The sequence below is a fragment of the Halyomorpha halys genome, unplaced genomic scaffold (genome assembly GCF_000696795.3).
Source record: "Halyomorpha halys isolate HHAL.00 unplaced genomic scaffold, Hhal_1.1 Scaffold18.1, whole genome shotgun sequence".
NCBI classification, from domain to species: domain Eukaryota; kingdom Metazoa; phylum Arthropoda; class Insecta; order Hemiptera; family Pentatomidae; genus Halyomorpha; species Halyomorpha halys.
Window position 1 is genome coordinate 306,710 of NW_027114407.1, and position 23,804 is coordinate 330,513.

A 23,804-nucleotide genomic window follows, 5' to 3' on the forward strand; every position below is an offset into this window, starting at 1 on the left:
ATTTAGAAAACCATATCCTTAAAACTACCAACAACACTAACAAATGTAATAAAACATCATTTAAATAGAGTGAATTTGCTGAACTTTGAGCCCAAATAGATCTCTTTACCTTAATTAATACCTAAGATACAATTACTTTTAAAAAGTAATATTTCATAACAAAATGATGGAAAATCAGTAATTAGTGAATTTATTTATATTTTAGACGTGTAGATGTCTATTAGCACTCAAATTAAAGCTAGTTTAATGAACTATAAATTAGTTTGTGATGTTTACCTTCCTAGAAGTAGTAGTTTCAATATTTATCAAAACAAATTTACAAGATATTGATTTCTAGTAGTTTTGATATAATGTTTGGTTTATGAAAAATTATATCTCTGGAACCATTAGGCGTACAAATGTCTGTCAGCACTCCAATTAAGTTAGTTTAATGTACTGTGAAGTAGTTTATGACGTTTATCTTCATGGGAGTAGTAGTTTCCATGATAATTGACAAAATGCTGATTTCTGGTTGTTAGGAGGAAACTTTTAAATTGTGAAAAACCATATCACAGGAACCATTACATAGACAGATGTCTATCAGTACTCAAATTAAAGCTAGATGAATGTACTATAAAGTGATTTATAATGTTTATTTTCGCAGAAAAATTATTTGTCACGACATTACTAAAAGAAATTCACAAAATTTCTCAATAATCTGAAAAAAAAAAACCTTCGATTTATGAAATACTATATCTCAGGAACTATTAGATGTACAGATGACTATTAGGGCTCACATTTTAGAGAATTTACTCTACTCTATTCAAAAAATGTTCTGTAAAAGTTTTTTTGTCTTGTAGACAGTTTTGAGAATATAGAGATCCAAATGAAAAATGAGCGAATATTTTAGTTTTTCTGGAATAGAATAAACTTCAGGAGGTGTACATCCCAAATACTTCAATATTTATTTTGTATTGGAATTTACTGTATCGCGTTATTTAATCTAAATGAAAAATGGACCATTCTCTGAAAGGAAATAACACATTTGTTTTTTACTTAGCAGAATTTAAAAATGAATTTTTTTCATCTTCCAAACAGCCACCATTTTGGCAGGTAGCATGATTTCACCCTAATTTCTTTATTAGCAATGCAGTTAAGGTCAAAAAATTGACTTCTATTAGTCCAGGCCCTCAGACTAATTAAAGTCACAAAAACAAAATTTTAAAGGTCTAGCAAAATGTTTATGTGCCATATTCATGAACATTCTTGGGAAGGCCTTAATAAAAATTTCCATTTAGTGCATATCTCTACATTTCTTTTGACAAAATTAACGTTGTATAAATCCTCCTTTATAATTTCTCTCACAAAGAAATTAATTAGGAATATTGATAAATATGACCTAATAAATAAACAGTAAACCTAATTCCATGTTTGGAAGCCAGGTGAAACTGAAATAATTCTATTATTTTTTTAATTAAATTTAATATATAATAAATCTTATAATTAATCAAAATTTAAGTAATTATTCTAATATATATAAATATTAATTTATTTTAAAAATAAAATCAGAATTACAAAACTAAAGAAGAAATTAATAACCAAATGGCAAATTGGAATAATAACGAAAATGATAGTAGTAATAATAATAAAAGAATAAGTTATTCTACATACCTTTGACTTCATGAAGTATGGACTGGGAATCTGCTGGTCTGTAAGGAGAGAATTCAGGCCTAGTGAGTGTGCATGAAGAAATATAATTTATATAATTAGTTAACTAATTAATTCTTCACAGCTTTTTTTTTTTTTTTGATGGCTTGAACTGCCAACAGTCGAAACTCAATAAATCCAAAGTTGAAAAGTCAATTATATTTTGAGTAACTGGATTTGTTTAGTTATGGATTCTATTATTACTAAAAATCAATTCTGAGCTAGCAATCAAGTTTGCTACGAGATTAGAATTAGGATCAAAATGGTAGGTCCAAGAGATTAGGAAAAAGTGGCTTTTTCATGCACTATTGGCCTGCTAACTGGAATTTTTCGATCTCGTAGGTAATTGAGAAAGCATTTGAATTTACATTCCTCTAAATCTGGAAACCCAACAGTCTGTTGCATCCTAATTTTTTTCCATAGACCTTATGTTCTCATCATTTGTTTAAAGTAGACAATAGTGAACCAACTGAAATATTCAGTTTTTCTTAACATCATATTTCTTCTTTAGTTCAATTTATACAGCTTTAATGACGACTTGTAAGATTCACAAATGTCACTTTTCTACAGTGTTTCAAACAACTCCCTGGACACAGTTCAACTCAATAAACAATGACTGTCCGGGTGGGCATTTTTAAGAGACACGTGGAATAATCTAACAATATAAATAAACATACACATCATTTTACCAAAAAATGAGCTTTACAGAGCCTCCCTACCCTACAAATTTAACTTTTAAGAGTCTAAGGATACATAATTTTCATTTGGGTTATACAATCTCATATTCAAGCTAAGGAACTAAATTTGGTCAATAAATGCATTAGGAAACAAATTTGACTGCAAAATACAGTGTTTTGACTTATCGAGCTTCGAGTTACGGAGTTTTGACAATATTTTTACTAAAGAAATATTAATTCTGATCTAAATCTGAGACTTGATTAATCCTTACAAGCAAAATAATTGAGACAATGATTGGCTATTTTCCATTAAAAGTTTATCCAGTACACTTCTGCTAATCTGAACCAGTCTCTAAAATGATGAGTTCATATATGCAAAAGTTTTTGTGCACATGTTCTTAAATAATATAAAAAAAACTAAATCTATAGTTTTATAATTTAAGACCCATCTGGAAAGAAAACATCATCCTAATAAATATCCAAAAACAGACGCATTATCAAAAGAAAACTAGCCAACAAATCTTATCCAGACCATAAATCATTACAAACCGACACATTATCAAAAGAAAACTAGCCAATAAATCTTCTCCTGGCCATAAAATATAAAAAACTTTTCAATTAACTTTGTCATTTTTTTAAATTAAAAATAATAAATAATATTAAATTAATAAATTTTAAATTTAAGAAACTAGGACTCAGTACTTGGTAAGACAGTACTGTTACTTGAACAATGATTATACGATGCCACAAGTCAGCATTAACCCTCACCTCCCCTCCTAGGTAATCCTCCATCCCACCCACTACATAGAAGTTAGGTTCCCTCAGAAGGGTTTCACAACCTGACTCATTCCACATGTCAGGTTCCATCTGATCTAATGGAATATAACAAATTAAATAAATTACATGCCATTGGCAGACTTGAACCCAGGCCCAGAAGGATTCCAGCACATTAACCACTGATATAAATACTGACAATAAAAAAAAAAAATTAACCCTTATATATATGAGAAGATGGCCAGTGAAAAAGTCAGCAAAAAAAAAACACAAATAAGTTTTTGTTTACTTATGTTCTTTTTGCTGACCGCACGCCCCCCCCTCCCTTCCCATCTTCTCATATTACTCAACGGCCGACTATTATCACCTCATTATAAACCCTTATGTAGTACTAAATAATAATACAACAGAGGATCGGCTTACAGAGGTTTTGGTGGATCGGAAGCCAGTAATGTACCATCGTTGCCCTGGCGGCCACCACTTCCTCCTACGACCTCATCTTCTTCCTCTTCGGTGTCAGAGTCAGATTCTATAACTCCCGTAGTTGGAGGTTTAGGTGCACCATTCTGCCTTCTACGTTCACCAAAATCAGATAACTGGGCAGCAAGCATATCCAAATCCTAAGAAAAAAAACTAATTAGCTAAGTAGTTCCTGTTATACAAAACATTGGAAAGAGTGAATAATTATTGAGGCAATCTCAAATAATGATAATTCATAATAACCTCATTTCTTACCTCCGGTCTTTTACTAGTGGGCAGCTAAGCAGTGAACAGTGAAGTGTGAGAACATGAAAAAAAAATAAAGAAAAAAAATACTGATAAAAACATATAAAATAAAGAATGTTTAAAATAAAAATAAAAGAAAATAATAAACAAAACAATCAAACTTAATCCTTCGATATAAACTCCTGAACATTTGAAATAAATAAAATAACTATGAAAAATGTTGATGCTCTTTATAATAAAAAGGATATTGTTTATGAATACAGATTACTGTGTACATAAATATATTTAATTATTACAATAGAGAAAATCTGTGCTGGTCACGTAATGATGCATTATGAATTTTTTTTACCAATATTGCAATTAAAATTTATATAAAAATCAACTTGTTACATTCTAATATCAATATTGATATATATATTTCTTGAACTACAACAATATTTATTTTTTCAAGATAATGTTAACAATCTATCAAGTTTTAACCATCCTTACCATAGGTTTGAAAACATGAGAGTTCCTCTGCTGATTGGGTTGGGGTTGGTGCTGTGAGGATGGTTTTTGCTGTCGATCTTCTCGTGGAGGGAGTGGAAGAGGCCTCGAGGGAGGATGAGGTTCAGGAACAACTGGAACAACAGTTCAGGCATAGTTATATAGAAACTTTAACTCACATAAAAAAAATATCCCTTTAAAGTTAAAACAAGCACAACCTTTAAAAAGTATATCAGTGGGGATAAGTAAAATCAGCATTATGTATATTTCACCAAAAATAAAGTGATTTTACTAAATCAACTATAAAAAGAATAATTGAAAATAATACCATTTTTGGACTATTTCAATCTAAACACTAAAAAATATTTTGTAGAATTAAAATCACATGGAATCATAGCAGTAACTTAATTAAATCTATATGACAATAACAGGGATAATTATCCATGGTTTGATCTATTTCAAAGTGAAATAAACTTTGCTTAGCATTCTTGATATTACTAACATTGCACATGAGAGTACTACAAAAAAACAAACCAAATAAAAAAATATCTTACCAATAAGACGTTGGGGTATTGCAGCTCGAGAGGGCGGTCCTGGTTCTGGTATTTCTTCCTTTTCCTTGCCTCCTTTCCCTTCTTTAGTTGGAGGCGGTTCACCCTGCCCCAGTGTCCGTCCTTCTTGAATTTGTTGGAAATTCCTCCGTAAGGTATTGTCACCTGGTGCTTGGACGATAGAAGAAGGCTCACCAGCAGTCGCCACTTCCTCTTCTTCATTTTCACTACCACTGTACCTGTATTCTTCCCTTTCTGAAATAAATGTTAAAATAAAAACGTATGTCTAAAAAAAAAAATTATTTTAAATATCGAAAATAGTGTAGCTACCTTTTTCCTGCTTCCTCTTCTTACACCTATCGATGTGGTCCTTGAGCTGTATGCGGACCTGCCTTTCAGTAGGTTGGTCCCTAATAAACGGGTGTTTTAAAAGCTGTTCGGTATAAGGTCTCTGATGGTAATCTTTAACCAGCACAGTCTCTATGAAACCTGTGGCAGATTGAACAGAATTGTGTGTTAATATTTATATATAAGATCTATTTTAAATAAAATTTGTATAAAAATTATTTATGGTTTAGCATTCAGTAAAAAGCAATACACCACTGAAAAGCTTAAGATTTTGGGGAAAATTAATCCCTAGCATATAAAATTGTAGCAGGTATTGAAGAGTAATAAAAAAATGTATAAATAAACATAATTAATAAATAAATGCTTTGGTGTTTCCATGACTGTTATGACAAAAGTCAGTTCGTGAGACATAGAATAATACAAAAACTTCAAAAGAATCAGCAGCTAAAAAAGTGAAAGTAGATTCATGAAACTTATTTTTTGGAACTTAACAGAAAAATACAATAATTCCATTATTGGTTAGTTAGGAAGATCCAACTTCCAAATTAAATTCCCACTATTGAATGTCTGCCAAACTATCGCCAACACCGCGTACATATGTACTATAAATATAATTATACATACCATGAAATTTTTTAGACCATTTTTTCGACTTGAGGCGAGGTGGGGGATTCCTTGGTATTAAAAACAGTGCTCTCATAGGATGAAGGTCGCACAAAGGAGGTTGTGACTCTGCCATCTCAAGTGCAGTGATTCCTGAAAGGGTAATGTTAAAATAAGTAACCTTTAACCAAATTTTTATAAAATTTAATTATAAAGTCTTAGTTAAAATGTTAAAGTAAATAAAGTATACTATTGATGTAATCAAAAAGATCATCGGTTGGCCCCTCAATGAAAAAATATACAGGAGGTAATATCGGCTTAATTCTCAATCTAGCAGTATATCCAGTAAGAGACATGGTTTTCTCCAATTTTTAGTTTCAATTTAGTTTATTACACTTCCCTATTTCTTCAGTGCAGCCTCCATTCAGTTTGCAGCACAACTCTGCTGTGAAAGATTGTTTATTTTCAAAATTGTTACAGTGAACAGGAGCTCAAACGCAGAAATGGTGTTTATCTCCAGTTGCCTGTTTTCAAACAGTTTTTTTTATATTATTTATTCTTTTAATTTCTCAGTTGAAAATTTTTATTCTTATGTACTCTTTTGTAAACATTGGTTTAGGAAGAAAGAAAAAAAAATGTTGGAAGATTGTTGATTGGCCATGAGTAATAATAAATACTAATAAAAGTATTTAATGTGAGCCAATGTTTCACCCCACACTGCAAGGTTTCATCAGGGTTACAAAAGATACAAGCACTAAGGTAAGTTTACAAAGTAACACTAAAGATAACATGAAATAAAATTGAACTAAGATGTGACTAGGCTAATTATGATTTAAAATATGTGAAAATTTATATAAATATGACAAAAGTAAATTAAACAAAATAAAAATAAGATTTACAATGAAACATAAAATTAAATAAGAATTAAAAAAAGGTTTTAGACAATTAATGAAAATGGAAATAACAACAAATAAAAAAGTAGATAAAAAAGAAATATAACAGTACAGTACATACTAAAAAACGGAAAAAAGGTGAATAAGAATAACAATCAAGAATAAAGGGGAAAAAGTAATGAACGAAATAGGACACTCGCCTTACTGAATGCAAGTAAGCACAAAAATGAAGCTGAAGGCAAAGAGGATAGAAGTAACAAATATGACATCTTATACATTTGAAAGTAAATAGTAATAAAATAATGCTAAAGTACAGATAATATTAGGAAGTTCAAGAAAATATTAATAATAGGCAGACATCAAATGTTTAATATGCCTATCGTAATAACATAAATATCAATGAATAAAAATCTAAAACAAAAAAAAGGAGGAAGAAATCTTTGTGTAAAATTGTGCATATCTCTAAGTGTTAAACAATTAATACTTTCATTTTTAAGAAACTAGAAAAAGGAAAAAAAATGGTGCAATAAAACAAAACATTTTTGACTTCATTACCATTACTAGATACCATTCTGTAAATAGATGAGTCACAAAACTAAATCATTAATTTCAGTGTAAAATCAAGTTATATTTCCAAAATTTAGGTTAAAAAAGTGCAAAATATGTTAGGATTTACTCATATAATTAAAATGTTTCGTGTAATGTCTTTTTATGTGTTATGTTTCAAGTAAAAAAAAAAAATTGAATGTTTTAGTTTAGTATCAATATTATATTTAGTTTATTTTAGTTAGTATCAATATTTAAACTTTTAATTATGTTACCTGTTTTATATTTTAGTAGGTAATAATATTGAATAAGCTGAGTGACAATATTGATTATAAAGTCTTTTATTACTTATATTTATGTTAGTTTCATTATACCAACCGCCAATCCAAAACCAGCTTATTTGATAATATTTTCTACAAGATAAATGTACTAGACCTCAAAATTTAAAAACTAGGGACCAACCTCAAAAAAATATACAAAAAAATTTTAGCCTGTCAATCGATAAAATTAATTTATTCTCAAAGTTTTCAAGCAATCTCACAAATATTTACACCTTATTAAAATATTATCTCCACATTCTTGAATATATATCAAAATTTATTTCATAAAAGAAAGTTTATAAAAAGTTATTTCAAAAGTTATTATTGAAAAATATTAAACATTTGTATGGAAAATACACATAAATTAATTACAATTACCTAAACTCCATAAATCACTCCTGTTGTCATAGGTGGCATCAGGATTTTCATCACAAGCAATAACTTCTGGAGCCATCCAGTAAGGTGTTCCAATAAATGTATTCCTTCTCCCAATGGTGCGATCCAGTTGAGCACTCACACCAAAATCAACTATAATAAAATATTTAAATTTAAAATTTAACAATTTTGAAATTTTGTTTTAATAATAAAACAAGAAATTTAATAAATAAACTATAAGACCCAAGAGAATTAATACGTAAGGTATAAAATCGTAAAAATTTAATACGAGGTTGTTACTTAAGTCTTTGTGCATAAAACAAGTTTTATTTAAATTTCAGTGTAAAATCTAAACATTAAAATTATTCTTCAAAATATAGGGCATCATAATTGTTAATTACTTTTTTCAATATTGTACACTGACAATCCCTTTTTATTTAAAGTTGAATTAGGTGGTAACATCAGGCTTTGGTTTTCAAAAACTTCCCATATCGTGATTTGACATCTTTTTTTTAAGTACTGACCTTTATAAAATTTTCTATTGACCAGAAAATATCATGGTCAGACATCACAATCAGAAGCATTGTCTTAGGTCATATAATTCTGACAAAGGTTTGAAAATGGAGGCTTACCATAGTATTTGAAACCTCTATTTCAAGTGATAATTCAGGGTTTCAAAACAATATACCTCTGAAAAGCAATCTGATCGAGAATCTTGAAGGCTATCATTACCAAAATTTAGACACATATACCAAAATGCTGAACCAAAATTTCACCTTCCATTACACAAATTTCTTAGCTACTGTCTTTGTTCAAATACATTTTTTTTTGGCTTCAGAAGACCACAAAGGACAATTTATTTCTCCTAAATTTTCAGTGAAATTTATAATACAGGATGAAAGGAAGAGACAGTCAATAATAATAATTTATAGAGTTGTACACATAATTAAATAAAGGATTAGCAAAAATAAAAAGCAATATAAGATTACTTCAAATACAGATTATAATCAAGATATATAATATCAGCAATGAATTTATGCACCAAGACTTTAGTAATAACTAAATCTACTAAAATAAATAAAAAGCTAACTGTATTAAAACCAAAAAAAAAAAAAATATATTCGTTTGCTTAAAATATTTTGTATGATACTTCATAATAAAGGAAATTTAATTATTAATTATTTTTATGAGAAATATTTGAAGATTTTAATTTAAACGTACTTGTATTGAATTCTGTACTTCTTTTTTTTTTTCAGAATAACTTATCTCTCAAAATACAATTATATAAATACTTTCTCTTTTTTTTTTATATAAGATATTTTCTTTGTCAAAATTACTGGCGAATTAAATGGCATACTATGTGTAAACTGCACAATGCATGTTACGAGAAGACTAAATATTTTCTCAAGTAGAAAATATTGAAGAGCTAGTATGATATTTTTGGAAGATCATTAGATCTCTAGGCTCAGGGTTGAATATTATTGAGAGGTCTGAACATCTCTAAGTGATTATAATAAAATATTATGCAGAAGCTTAATTAGATAAAATTAATTTAGATGAGAATATTAAGGAATAGACTCAAATTTTTTAACACAATTTCTTACCACATAAAAATAAAAAAACAAATTTTAAATTAATTTAAAGGAATAATTGAATTCTTACAAAAAAAAAAGTATATTATAAAAATTATTTTAATTGCAATAAAAACTTTACTTGTTCCATTTACAATGCTTAGATAAAAGGACACGTAATTTTACTAATCTTAAAAATTTATAACAAAATATCTAGTTCCATACAAAACTCTATATGTTGTACAGAACCAGTGATGGACAAAATTAGCTATAGTTAAAACTAATGGCTAAAATTACCATGTATATGACCCTTATTCATGAATGAACCATTGATAATTAAATATTGTATACACGGTAATTTTAGCTATTAGCTTCAACTATACCTGATTTTTGCCCAACTCTGTACAGAACCTAGAGGAATAGTAACAATAAAATTACCTAATTTTACTTCGGCATTATCAGTTAACAGCACATTCTGTCCTTTGATATCTCTATGAATAACCTTATTGGAGTGAAGATATGAAAGACCTCGGAGAATTTCACGACAAATATATGCTATCCATTCTTCCTTAAGCGATTGGCCTTTAGTTGATTTGACGAGGTCAGTAACAGATCCTGCCCCACAATATTCCATAACAAGCCATAACTGATCATCTTTTCCTGGTGCACTTTTCTTAATAAATGCACCATAGTAAGTTGCAATATTTCTGTGATTAGAATACTGAAAAAAAAAAAAATTACATTCATAAAAGTACATTTGAGATGAGGACCAAGGAGAGGGGAGAGGAGGAGGAAAAACAGAAGTCCAATAAACTTGTGTGTGAGAAAACTGAAATTCAAAGTGTGAAAACTCAATCAGGTTTTGTTCTTAAATAAGTCATCAAAGAACTATTGATTTCTAAGCCTTAAATGTTGAGTTTATTTATCTTGGGATGTCTATTTTTCTTCTCATGCATGGAGGATCTTTTATTCCTTGTCTTGATATTTATTGAACCCATTCTTAACAAGTATGGAAATTACCTCTTTTTGTTTGGGTTTGACCACACAGGAAGAATTTTTTTTTTCAGCTGTTCTTACATATCATTAACTCACTTTTGAAAAAATGTGACATTGGGAAATTTTCAGAAGTTAAAATTAGATTTATCCATTTTAAAGAAGTAATAAAAAATCATTGAATTCAATTGTTCTCCTATGTAAATTTATGCAACATAACACATTCTTCCACTTGGCTCAGTAATTGTTTGTTAGAAAAATATTAGCAAATCATTATATTTAAGGTTGAATAAACCCAGGTTTTCATATTTTTTGGACAAATCCAAATGATTTACTGTCATTAGAGCACCTAACCTATTTTTATGCTCTATTATGGTGTAGCCACAAAGAAAGTGATGTGTTTGATCTTTTCATTTCAAAATATGTAACAATTCATTGAGCTAATGGCTCAACTGATCATTAAGTTTTAAGGGTCAAATTATTAAAAACGTAACTCTTCCTAACCAGCCTGGCCTGCATTACTTATGCTACAATAATGCACAGGTGGAAAAGGTATTATAGAGAAGTAACAATGCTTACAATGTTTCAGTAATAAACAGGATTTTTCTTGGAACAAAACTATTTTACAAAAAATAAAGGGGTAAGATATAATTTAAGCATCATCCCACAATATACTTCTTAGAACAACTGATAAAGATTAGATGAGAATTGGGAGAACCAGGTAACAGACAATGAGAGCAGTTAAGCCAAAAAAAGATATTACAGTTAATATCTTTGAACACTTTAATTATTAAAAGAAAAAAGAGCTTACTATTATAAGTCTACTTACTTTTATTAATTTACAAAAATACTAGATTTTTAAAAGTTTAATGAAAATTAATTTTAACTTAATAATTACCTTTTTTAGAACATTTATTTCAAGCTTGATCTCCTCCTCTTCATCCTAAAAGCATAAAAAAAATGATTTTAAGATAAAACATGTTTGTAATAAAAAAAACTCATTTTAAAACGATAATCAATAGTTAACCAGAATAATGTTCCAACAGCAATAACAAATAAGTATATAGGCTAGGACTAACTTCAAAATTATACTAGCATCAATTTAGTGACAACGTTGTTTTAATTTGTAACACAATTAACTTAAGAAATAAGTAATATCTTTAATATTCAAACAACTAAAGACTCATTTTAAAAATTTTTACTATCTGATTCCCACTAATTAATCCAAATTAATTAAAACCAAGATGGTATGATTCACAAGACAGTTAATAAAAGATCATTAATAACTAGAAACAAAAAAAAATTTTAATGTATATTTAATTTAAAATACTGTCAAAAATTAATCTTTTGAAGTAACATTTTGGTGAGAAATAAGGAATTCAGGAGCAGTTCATAAGTGTCATTTCATCATGGCCAGTGGGCGTAGACTTATTGACACAAAATGTTCTATTGCTATAATTCTATAACCTAATACTACTTTAATTGGATCACAACTATCAATTCCTCCTTGCTATACTTCTCATGAGACATAAAAACCTCCAACTCTTTTCAGTTAAGGTTGGTGTCTAAATTCATATCAATGTGAATCCTTTCATAATTTCAGGTTAAAACAAACAATAAAAGTTAATTATTTTCTCAATCTCAGTACATAGCCATGAGCCACTTGATAGAAACACTTGAGAACTAGTACCAGATATTCTAAATTGGTTTTATGCAAATTGAATTTCTGCAAGAATTTTTTGTTTCAATTTACAATTATCTAGGAGACTGATTATTGTGGTCTTGACCAAATCAACTCCTAGCACCACGGTTGGTCTAAAAACAGGACTCCATAGTGGGTTGGAGTGGTACAATTTTTTTTTTCTAATACTCTCGTTCTTCTTTTATAAACCTAACCATACTCACAAAATATTTGATTTTGTATCAGAGAGAAAATATTTAAGAGAATGTTCGACATCAGATAAGACAAAATAATCTCCAGACTGTAGTGCAGAATTATATTTCATCACAAATATATATATATAATTCAACATTATGCATAAAATGTCCATTTCAGGTATTAGCGCATATATTATTTTGTTTTTTACTAACATCACATATAAATTATATATCTTTATAAAGGACCAATAATAATTGATTGAAAATAAATCATAACTTACTTCTGTAACATCCATAACTTTAATTGCAGCAAGTTGGCCAGTTTTTGTGTGGCGCCCCTAAAAAAAATTATAACATTGCATAAATTAATGAAGTAAATAATTTGAACTTTTTAGACAAATGATTAAAATAAATGATAAATAAAATGTGTAATAGACCAAAGCAATTTAGGCAACTCAACATTTAAATAAAAACAATAATGTTAATAACAGCTACCACAATAAAAAAAAAACAAAAAAACATTTACATTGGAAGAAGATAGTTACTGTTGAGTAATCACAACAGCTAATAAGCAGGGTCCGAATTTATAGGCAATACACTTTCGATATTTTCAGTTATAGGCAATTTTTGAGAGAACCATTGGTCTGAATGAAATGGAAGCTAATTAAATTTTCTTCAAATTGTGTTCTCATAGAACAAATAGTTTTGAAACTAGTTCATAAAAAAACAATGTACAATTTATCGAATTCGCTAGACAAAAAAACTCATTTAGCACTAACACAAAATAATAAAAATCTTTTACTTCCACTTTTTGCCTGACCAAGCCCTCAGGGTTTGGTGTCGACAGCCTAAGGTTCCTCTTAAGGTCCCCAAACTTCCAATATACTCATTATACCATATCCTAGATCTACCTCAGGACCTTCTCCCAGTTTGTCGAGCTTCTATTATTATTCTAGGGTCTCCATTCTTGTCTACCTTTCATACATGTTTGAACTACTTCAGATAGAGGATGGTTTTCAATGAAGGCATGACCAGGTTCTCCAAATCTCTATATATCTTGCCTGCCATTTGACATAGATATTTCATTCTATGGCAGTTGTTATGATTCATATGTTTAATTCAATCAAATTTAAACATTAAAGTCAGCAGATAAACAGCTTCAAAAAATTAGAACTCGACCTGGTAGGTGACCTCTCTCTTGCTAACTTTAGTGTTGCAAATGGAATAATATATCTAATTATCTTTTGTAATTCTGCTAGGTACTTCCTATTCTATGGTAGCACTGCTCCTAATCATTGCACTCAGATGTGAGAAGTCTTCAACAATCTCAAGCTCCTTGCCATAACACAAAAGGTGTTGGTTGATCTTCCTCCTTCCAAGAAATGACCAGAACTTAACTTTTTCTGGAATTAGTTATATTCCCTTTCCTAGGGAATTTTCTCGCCATCTGAATTAGAGCCTGTAGTAGTTTTCTTTGTCAACTGAGACAAGAATAATATAATCTATGAATAGATACCATCAACTATATATCCCTGAACACCTTTATTTAAAAATGGCTTGTTTGATTTGAATTTGGAGAACTGTTTGGAATTAGTATAAAATGGAATTTAATATAAATTTCACTACATTCTTTCAGATACTTTCACTCATAATTCTTCTCCCCATCTGAATTAGAGCCTGTAGTAGTTTTCTTACTCAACTGAGACAAGAATAATAAATTTATAAAAAAAAAGGATAAATCATTTATCTTGAAATATAGGTATATTAGTATACCTAGTAGGTAAATTATGTACTAAATAGAAATATGAAGGAAAAGGATAATTCTCCAGTAAAATCAATTTTCAAAAAAGAAAATAATGGGATGATTAAAAAAAAAAAAAAATGTACTGACCTATGTACTAGGCCAACATTATTTATTTAACTTCTATAACTACAAATGTTCCTTATTCATGATTAATTAATTGATAAACAATTAGGAATAATCAACTTTTAGACAAAAAAGGTAAGAAGTATAGACTAAAAAACTTTCTGACAAGATATTTATCAGGGATAAATAACTGATTTTAAGCGAAGTGACAAATTAACTTGAATAGACAAACTCCAAATGCTTCTCTTTCTTCTTCGTATTTTTCGTATTGAGTGATATGTACTATACAATTAGAAAGCAGAAATTAAAATCTTTAACAATGAAAAGATACTGCTGTTTAACTCCTTTGGATTCAGTGCTCCTAATTTAATCACCCACATCTCAAATAATATAAACTGTGTAACTTAAAATGTCTAAAACCTAACTTTTATTTTTGACTTAAACTAAAAACAACTTTAGGTAATCTGTAATATCCTTAAAATAAGAGCTATCAAGAATTCCTTTGGGATCAGTCAGTCAATTGAACAATTGAGAATTAAATGACCAAAACAAAGACCTTATAATTTCACTCTTAAATAGCAATTAACATCTTGTTTAGAACTGTTTTATGAGTTATTAATAACCAACTTAACTCAAAAAGAAAAGAAAATGTATAAATAATACTTGAAACATTTAATTTTCTAAAATTAAAATTGAGAATAATAGTAAAGCATATTAAAAGAAATAATAATAATAATAACATTTAGTATTTATAAAAATACACCTAATCAGGATGTCAAACGTTCCTAACCATAATCTTATTCTTGATGTTTGCTGTAATAAACAAACATAATAAGCGGCATAGTCAATTTCAAAGAAAATAACTGGGCAGAAGAGTTAATGTGAAAGTTCAAATAAATTAAAATTTTGCATTAATTTCAATATTAAATCCACCGTCAGGAAGACTTACATAATCAATTAAGATATTATTAAAATATCTGATTTAACTTTTAAATTTAACAGGTATGTGAACAAAAACCAAGGCTAAATTTGATCATGTGATTTTTAATCCTATTAATTAAAGTACCAACTTGAATGCAAATATAAAATCAAATTTCTCAGACATATTCAATTAAGTAGAATATTTACCATTCCAGAATAAACAACAGTTATTGTCTAGCTTAAAAGCGAAAATTTTCAAGTTCAGAAAAAATTAAATATTAAACAAATGAAAAATAATCATTCCAAATAAAGATCTAGGATTGTCTAATCATAATTAATAACAAACAAATATCTTTGATAATACTTTATTAATAGCAATAGACTAAAAAGAGTAATAATAAAGGGTGTGTACCCAATGATCAGGTTATGATCTGTTTCAAATGAATATAAATTAACATTAATGGCTACCTATATAAATTAGTCACTAATTAAACTATTAGAATCAAGAGGAAACAAATATTAACACTTAAAACAAATAAATCCTCCATAACTAGTACATTAATCTAATTAATAAAATAAACAACTACTAAATCCCATAATTATTTAACAGTTATAGCTAGGTTATACTATAATAAATAGATTGTTTACAAATTATACTACCTACTAAAACAGAACCTAATTTATGATTGCGACAATAAATATTAAAAAAATAATTTATTAATAAGATTTTTGTAGAATGTATTGAAAATCTAAACAAACAAAACAATAGGAGTTATTCCTTTAAAAATATGAAATTATTACCAAATCAAATAATTAGTTGTGATATATAGATTTACTTATGTAAAATAATGAAAAGAAATATACAATTATTACTATAAAAACAAAATCAATATTTAAGATTTTATATTAGGACATGAGGCATTAACTCATTGAAGCAGCAATTAATACTGAAAAATGAAAATCAGTGGGAATGACCTCAGAACCATGACAATGGATTGCTTCCTAAATGTAAACACCAAGAGAAGTTACTACCCATACAATGTAATTTCAAACAGGATAAAGAAATTGTTTATTCATAAGTAGAACAAGTTTTCAATTTTTGAAAAACATTTGTATCAATGAATTGCAAAATTTAAAGAGACTGAGAATTGAACAAATTTAATGGAACACATTCAACAATTGGAAATTATTTTTTTTCATGAATGACTATGATACTAAGTTTCAACAAAACAATGACACTTAAACCATTAGATAACTGATTTGTTTTCAACAGTTGAAACAAACACTAAAAAAATGTAATCAAGACATTGAAACATAAGTCATCCTAATTTCCTTAAAAAGGAAACTCAACAGGAAATTACACTAGTTTCACTATCATTCTGATAATAATGATTATTAAAAGAATAATACTTCCTATTACTATATAAGTATTAAAATTTTGACTTACTTTGTAAACTTGACCGTAAGTTCCATTTCCAACAACTTCTATTAACTCGAAAATTCCAGCTGGTTCCTACAATAGATAATTAAAAAATTGAATACATTGATACGCTTAAATATATATAGCTTCTAATGATTAACTGATACAAAATAAATCAATGAACAAAGAATTAGAATTTATTATTGAAATTAATAATTGAAAGGTGTGCGCATACATGCATACATATTTTTATATTAAATATATTCAATAGACATTAAGTAAAAAAATAGCTTCAAGAAGTTACAAAATATCATGAATAAAACTGGGTGGTGCACAAAACTGTTGAATACCTACAGTTTACAAAATGTGAAGTTACATTAATTCTTAACATTATATTCTCTAAATACCAAATTTAGGAGGTAAACACTTCAGTCAGAAAATCTATTTAAAACTATACACAATAATTATAATTTTAAAAAACAGAACAAATAAATACATAAAACATAAACAACACATTGAGTGAAGTTGAAACAAAGGATCAATTATGGGACAGGATCTGAAACCAAATTTATACTATTTGACGGGAATCACTAACAATCAATAAATAATGTTAAAAAGTCACTCACTTTCAATGCATTTAAATCTATATCGTCTAATGAACAATTTACAGTCGGAGCTAAATTGTGCGCCATCTTGAAATTCTTTCTAACAATACTAAGTTATAACTTTATAATCCATTTAATAACGACACAAAAGGAAGAAAACATTGATAGAGATGTTAGGGGTAAGTTTATAACCCTTTAGACTTGTGCTATCTGCTTATCAAGCACATATTACGCTACACTTTCAGCACATGACACTGTTTCGCTAAAGCCGTCCACACCTACTTATCAACTACTTTCAATGACGTCATGTGAAATTCACTGCTCGTTAAATTCTTCCATTTAAAAAACCCTTTTTTTTTTGTGAATGAAAAATTTTAACTGGCTAATTTCAACGAAATTAGATTAACGCACCATCAGCTAATCTATCATTTCTTTAAAATAAATGGTAAAGGTTAGTTGTATATCAGGGAAAAGAGTTATAAGTTCCGGAAATTGCTATATTGGATAATTAATGTCAAATATAATTATTATTAATTGTCAAGCTACAAAAATGAAAATAATTTGTTCGTTATAAATTTAATGATTAAAAATATGAACTCATAGCAGTTTATTATGTAAAACCTACTATAAAATCTAGTAGAAATTGGTTTTAAAATATGCTGGGAAATGTTATTGTTCATATTCTATTATAGTCATGGGCCCGTCCCTTTGAGAGACACTGGGAGGCCACCCCCCGCTTTTCGAGATTTCGAACAAAAAATGTTCTCATTTATCAAAATAAGAAATTGATAGTGAATAGAAAAATATTTATTCCCTAGTAGCACACTAATCAACTTTCATTAAGTGCTTCGAATGTTTACTTCTAAATAATTATATTAATGAATATATCACTGCTTAGCTTGAATAGTGGCAATGTATTTTATTTTTATTTGACGTTTACTATACACTGTGGTTATTTTTCGAAAAACCTATAAAGGGACCACAGTAGAGAAAGAAACCCTTGGCTATGGCAATATTTTTAGAAAATATTCTAATAGCCGTCCATTTCAAAATAAGAACAAAGCTTTTTTGTCAGATTTGCCACTATTCAAGCAAGGTGGCGATATGTACATAAGTGTGTTTAATTCCGACAAAAATTCTGGGAATTTTCTGGCAATTGTCTAATTATCAATTATAAACCTACAATTTATTCACAAGATCAATCTAAAACGGAAATAATAATAATAATAATAATAAATGTGACAGAAATTATAATTTCCAAACCTATAGTTGTCCAGAATTTTTTCTCATCACCTGATTTATAATCCTATTTCATGATAAATTATTCAATCATATATGAATACAATATATACACGCACCTATTGTAACGCAATAATTTACGTCTTCTTTAACTATATGTAAACACAATGATTATTCAATTTAATTCATATTCATTTTTCTAATATTGCACTTCTAAATATCGTATTTAAATTTTTCAAATTACCTAATCTAATCAATTCTAGTGAAAAAAAAAATCGAAAAGTCTTACGTTTTTATGTAAAGGAGAATTTTCTTACAAACTTTTCATGATTTCGACATTTCGGTTTTATCAAAAATGAGTACCCTGATTTTTAAAAAATTCAATGCCGTAATGCTTCAAAAAAACAAACAATTTTTACAGACATAAATATAACCATATTTGTGAAACAATTTGCTATGCTAAATTTAATCCTGAAAAAGAAAAATATTGCTAAATTTCTCAGCACGAAACAAGAAAAATGATACAGTTGACCGCCCCCCAAAGATTTTTTTTTCTCTACTACCCCCTTGAGTTTCATTGATAACGGCTCACTAGTTCAGAAACAAGGGACGACCAGCAACAGTACATAATAATACTCTGTTTAGAATATTTTAAACAACAAATATTTAAATCCATGGGATTCGGATTTTTTAATAAGTAAAAAATGATTGAACGAGTATAATAAATTCATGGTGTGAGTAAATTTGTGTTAATTTAGTACAATAATTATGCCGTTTTATTTGTATGTATGTATAGCAATAGAACAATAGGGTGAAATATAATTTTTTTTTTATAAGTTCTAATAATGAATGAATTAATAATCAGTTCATATAAAATATTCTCGGCTTATGGCAAGATAGATAGCTGAATATAAATACAATGACACCTATAATTAAATACTATAAACGTTTCTGCCTCAGTAACGAAAATATTGAAGAAAAATAAATGTTCTAATATTTTGATTGACCAAGACTTCCCTCTTAAATTAAATAATTTAGTTTCCAATGAAAAAGTTTGCATGCATTAACTCAATATGAAACGTTGAGCAATAAGTGAAATTTTATAAAATTGCCTTATCAGCAGTTTTCGTAATCAAATCTTACAGAATCTATCAATAAAGGTATGATTCATTGTAGATTTTTTAAAAAGATTGAAAAACGTCAAATTATCTTTTTAAAGAATTGGTCATGTTATTGGAGAAACGTGTGTAAAGTACTGATAATTTTCCTACAAAGCGATTTCAGCAATCAAATCTTATCTTCCAGCCATTGTGGTGACTATTTATGCACATATTTTATAATAAAAGAATTAGTAATGTACCAATTACAAATTGATAATATTAAAGTATAAATTAACTACAGAGGAAAAAAATATTCTAGAATGTATGAATTAAAGTTGTAATATTATCAAAAAATTCTATTGCATATACATAGGTACTATTACAGTACTTTTAATTCCTAAAAGTAATAACAAATAAAAACGTTATTAGAAAAGACCACTGGCGTTTCTTAAACACGTAATAATTGTTGTAGTAATTACGCCTTTTAATTTTTTTATAATCCTCAAATTATTGTTTCTTAAGCACCTTTTCAATTAAAATAGACCTTTTCGACAATATTAAGCAATAAGGACCCAAACAATTTTTTTTTTGTTAATTTTATATTTTCGCAACGAAAACCCAGTCAAATTATAGAAGAAAAGGAGTCATGTGTACAAAAAGATTAAGTAACCCTAATTTTTCATTGAATATGTGGTCAGAGCCTTTATCAGAAAAAAAAATTTGCTGACAGAATGGACCATTCAAACCACAGTAAATATCTCAGTATTACACCTTAAAATACCAACGGTAGAAATCGGATTAGATAGGTTTATGTAACAAATGCGTAATGCAATTTATTAATTCATATTCTGTTTTAGAGGGATCGGAAAAAAAATTATAATGTGATAGGACTTATAGCAGTATAAAGAAATTCTATGCCTTTGGATTTTTTGTTTCGAAATGGAAAAAAAATATCGATACATCTTCTAAAACACAAGTTCACAAAAATGTTGATCGGTTTCTTATTGCATACGTGGATTAAATAATAATAAAATACAAGTGGCGTATAAATTGAGCTGAATCAAATATAGATATACATACACGAGCGGATAATGCCACCCACAGAAATGATAGATAATTCAGTTTCTAACAACCTCATCTTTATCCTATCTTTCATGCATAAATATACTGTTAAAAACTAAATGGAATTTTATGAATGCTTAATTTAATTTTATATTTATAAAGTCGTTTAAATTTATTAATATAATTGCACTCAAATTTTTCGGCATACTGAAAAATTTGAGTGCAGTTATACTTAAGTATCTAGACTGCCTATTCGTAAATACATAAATAATTACGAAATATCATAGTTTATATTTATAGTCATGATATTAATGGTTTCTACTGCTTGTTCACAATAAAGGATACAACTATAAATAAAGTGACTATTACACTCAATATAATATAACCTGTATTTTTTTTAAAGAATCCTTCCCAACCCCGAACATTTTAAGATTTTTTACTTTTAAGTCATCTATATTTGAAGGGTTTGAAGGAAGTAAAAATACATTTTACGTTTATGATAAAATCTGAGATTCATTTCAATTTTAAATCAATGAAAAGTGTACTTGTCAATTTTAAGAATTTTGAAAAAATCTAAAAAAATAAGTTTAAGAAACTCCGCTAATCTCTACTTCAATAATTCAAGGACCATTATTCGGGAATTTGCTCTGTTTAATGCCATTCCACAGCGGGACGAAATGCCAATTACGTACGAAAAATGCAAATTTTAACTTTTATGTGGATAGGTCTTTACCTATCCACATAAAAGTTAAAATTTGCATCTTTAAAATTTGCGTCTTCAATCCATAACTTCTTCCTGAGAATAAAATATTGTAATAGTACTTCAGTGTCAGAGAAACCTCCATTGTTAGAACTAAAAATAGATGTTCTCTAATTTTCACAAAAATTATTTGAATTTTTGTTTAATTGACTGGTCTAAGAATTGATTAAGCTCACCAGCTACACTGAAATTAAGTGTATAAGTTGTAATTGTTATCCATAGATACAAAAAAGTTATTTCTATACATAGGATATTACAATTGCCTTAGATTGAAGGCCTCAGGGCAAGAATATAAAAATTCACAGATATAAATTTTTCATTAGAAGTTTGGAAAATTCTACAATTATTATTAGATGTTTTATATTGTACACATCCCATAATATTGGACATAAATATGTTGTCTCGACTATTATAATAATTATCTCAATAGAAAACAAGAGAGCATGTTGAAAAAATTCTAATTGTATTAAAAATTGTGGCTTGTCACATTCTTGTCCCAAGCGATTCAATTCTATTATTTAGATGATAAATTGAAAACGAATGTGTTCATTTTAGAGAAATATTATAATATACATTCTGATTTTATTTTTAAATCTGGATACAATAGGACTTAAAGAGGAAAATAGATCAACAAATAGGAATCAATATGTTTTAATAAAGAAAACAAGTGTTTTTACCTGAGGTATAAAGTTGACATTAAGCTAAAACTTGGATTTTTTTTTAATACTTCAAATTCATCTTCGCCTTCTTGAGTATTTGCATGGGGTCATGACTCATGGTAGTTATTGAAAATAAAATGTTTATGAAATAAAGTGTTAATTTTAAAGTGAAAAAAAAAAAGTTTTACTAACAGAAGAGAAAAGTAGGAACTTTCTCAAATATTTTTGATAATTAAATTTATATTTAGTGATTTGAGATGAGTTTTATTGGATTAGTAGGAATTACTCGACAATTCAACCCTGAGATTTCATTGTCTCTAATTCCTATAATTAGAAAGTAAAAAAATCATACTTTTATAAAGCAATAAGTAAATGAAAATCAAGCTATTAATCACAAAAATACATATTCTTTACCTTATATTCTCCTTATTTAAGTATTATAACTTGAATAGCAATATTAACTCTGTAGCTTAAAAGTGTACTAGTGTACTATCAATAACACAATTATTTTTATCCCTTTTCATAACTCAATTTTTTTCTGTTTCTCCAAAGCCCTTATAGTAGAAATTATAGTGTGATAGTTAATGTATGCTGTGTTGAGATTTTGTTTTTCTCTGAAAGTGAGTTTTATTTTTGAACATGAATGTGATAGTCAATGTTTTGGGGTACATAAACAAGGTTATATTATTTGATGATGGAGCACACCTATGTTATGTGTTAAAGGCCTACATTTACATTAGGCTATAATGCTGCTTGTTGCCACCACATTCGTGAAGCGTCAAAGAAAATTATTTCCATTAAATTTGAACTATTAAGAGCAGACTGTAATTAGTTAGCTGATTGAATAACTGAGAATCAGACGCTGAAACAATGACCTTATTAGTTCTTTAAATAATTAACAAAGAACCAATTAAACTCGTTTATAAAACTTTATATTTAGTCAAAGCATACATTTAATATCTTCAGTTTATATATAATAATCTCCTGGTAAGTAAAAAAGCACACTTAAGTACAAATGTAAGTGAAAAAGTGCAAATATAAAATACATCAAGAGGCATCCAAAAATTAAATTATTTCACTATGACAGCTTTGTTTGGCAATTCGGAAATTCATGACTATTCAATCCACATCCACATGGTATAGATTTCATTTCACTCATTCAGCATCTCCAGTTTAAGTTTCAAGCATTCCAATAATTTTATTTTGAAAGCTCTTACGGACAATAACTGGAGCTCTTCATTGATTCCAGTGCAGTTTCTATTAAGATTTTTGTTTCTAGTTTACAAACCATATTACACAGTTCACATATTGTAGGTAGTAATGTTGGTTAGTCAATATATTTTTAATTTTGATTTTAGCACTAAAATTTTTTTCTCATAAAAACCATGCAATCAAATTAAAGTTTAAAAATTTATCTGATTCTTTATAACATACATATATATATTTTAAAAAAATAGATTATGGCTCTCTTTGACCTCATCTGTGCCCCTCCCCTACCCAATACTATACTATCAAAAGTGTCTTTGAGTTGTTACTAGCATATTTAGATTAATTTGTGAAAACATTCGTTTATTTGGTACATGCCTTGATGAGAAAGAAGTAATAAAAACCAATCACCAGGAACTTAAAATGCTATCTCTTCTTTTACGGTTGGATACTTCTTTAATTTTATGATTCTATAGTAGATCTTTAGATTTTTTTTGGTATGTTTTGCTCCACACAAACAAAGGATCCCTACCTGGGT

At 28.1% G+C, this 23,804-nt stretch overlaps 1 protein-coding gene across 4 annotated transcripts in view; it reads right to left on the reverse strand.

Annotated features, from left to right (window-relative positions):
- The window catches only part of msn (serine/threonine-protein kinase msn), a 45,265-nt gene extending 27,786 nt beyond the window's left edge, over positions 1 to 17,479 (reverse strand). For all 4 annotated transcript variants that reach the window (XM_014420630.2, XM_014420620.2, XM_014420611.2 and 1 more), the window contains exons 1-13: positions 17,262 to 17,479; positions 16,663 to 16,728; positions 12,709 to 12,765; positions 11,448 to 11,492; positions 9,995 to 10,277; positions 7,989 to 8,138; positions 5,873 to 6,004; positions 5,231 to 5,389; positions 4,904 to 5,155; positions 4,353 to 4,483; positions 3,873 to 3,896; positions 3,561 to 3,757; positions 1,651 to 1,688 (exon numbers count right to left, since the gene is read on the reverse strand). In XM_014420630.2, the coding sequence (XP_014276116.1) occupies positions 1,651 to 1,688; positions 3,561 to 3,757; positions 3,873 to 3,896; positions 4,353 to 4,483; positions 4,904 to 5,155; positions 5,231 to 5,389; positions 5,873 to 6,004; positions 7,989 to 8,138; positions 9,995 to 10,277; positions 11,448 to 11,492; positions 12,709 to 12,765; positions 16,663 to 16,728; positions 17,262 to 17,327 (1,600 nt within the window). In that variant the 5' untranslated portion in view covers positions 17,328 to 17,479. The remainder of the gene's footprint in view (positions 1 to 1,650; positions 1,689 to 3,560; positions 3,758 to 3,872; positions 3,897 to 4,352; positions 4,484 to 4,903; positions 5,156 to 5,230; positions 5,390 to 5,872; positions 6,005 to 7,988; positions 8,139 to 9,994; positions 10,278 to 11,447; positions 11,493 to 12,708; positions 12,766 to 16,662; positions 16,729 to 17,261) is intronic.
- Between the last annotated feature and the right edge of the window lie 6,325 nt (positions 17,480 to 23,804).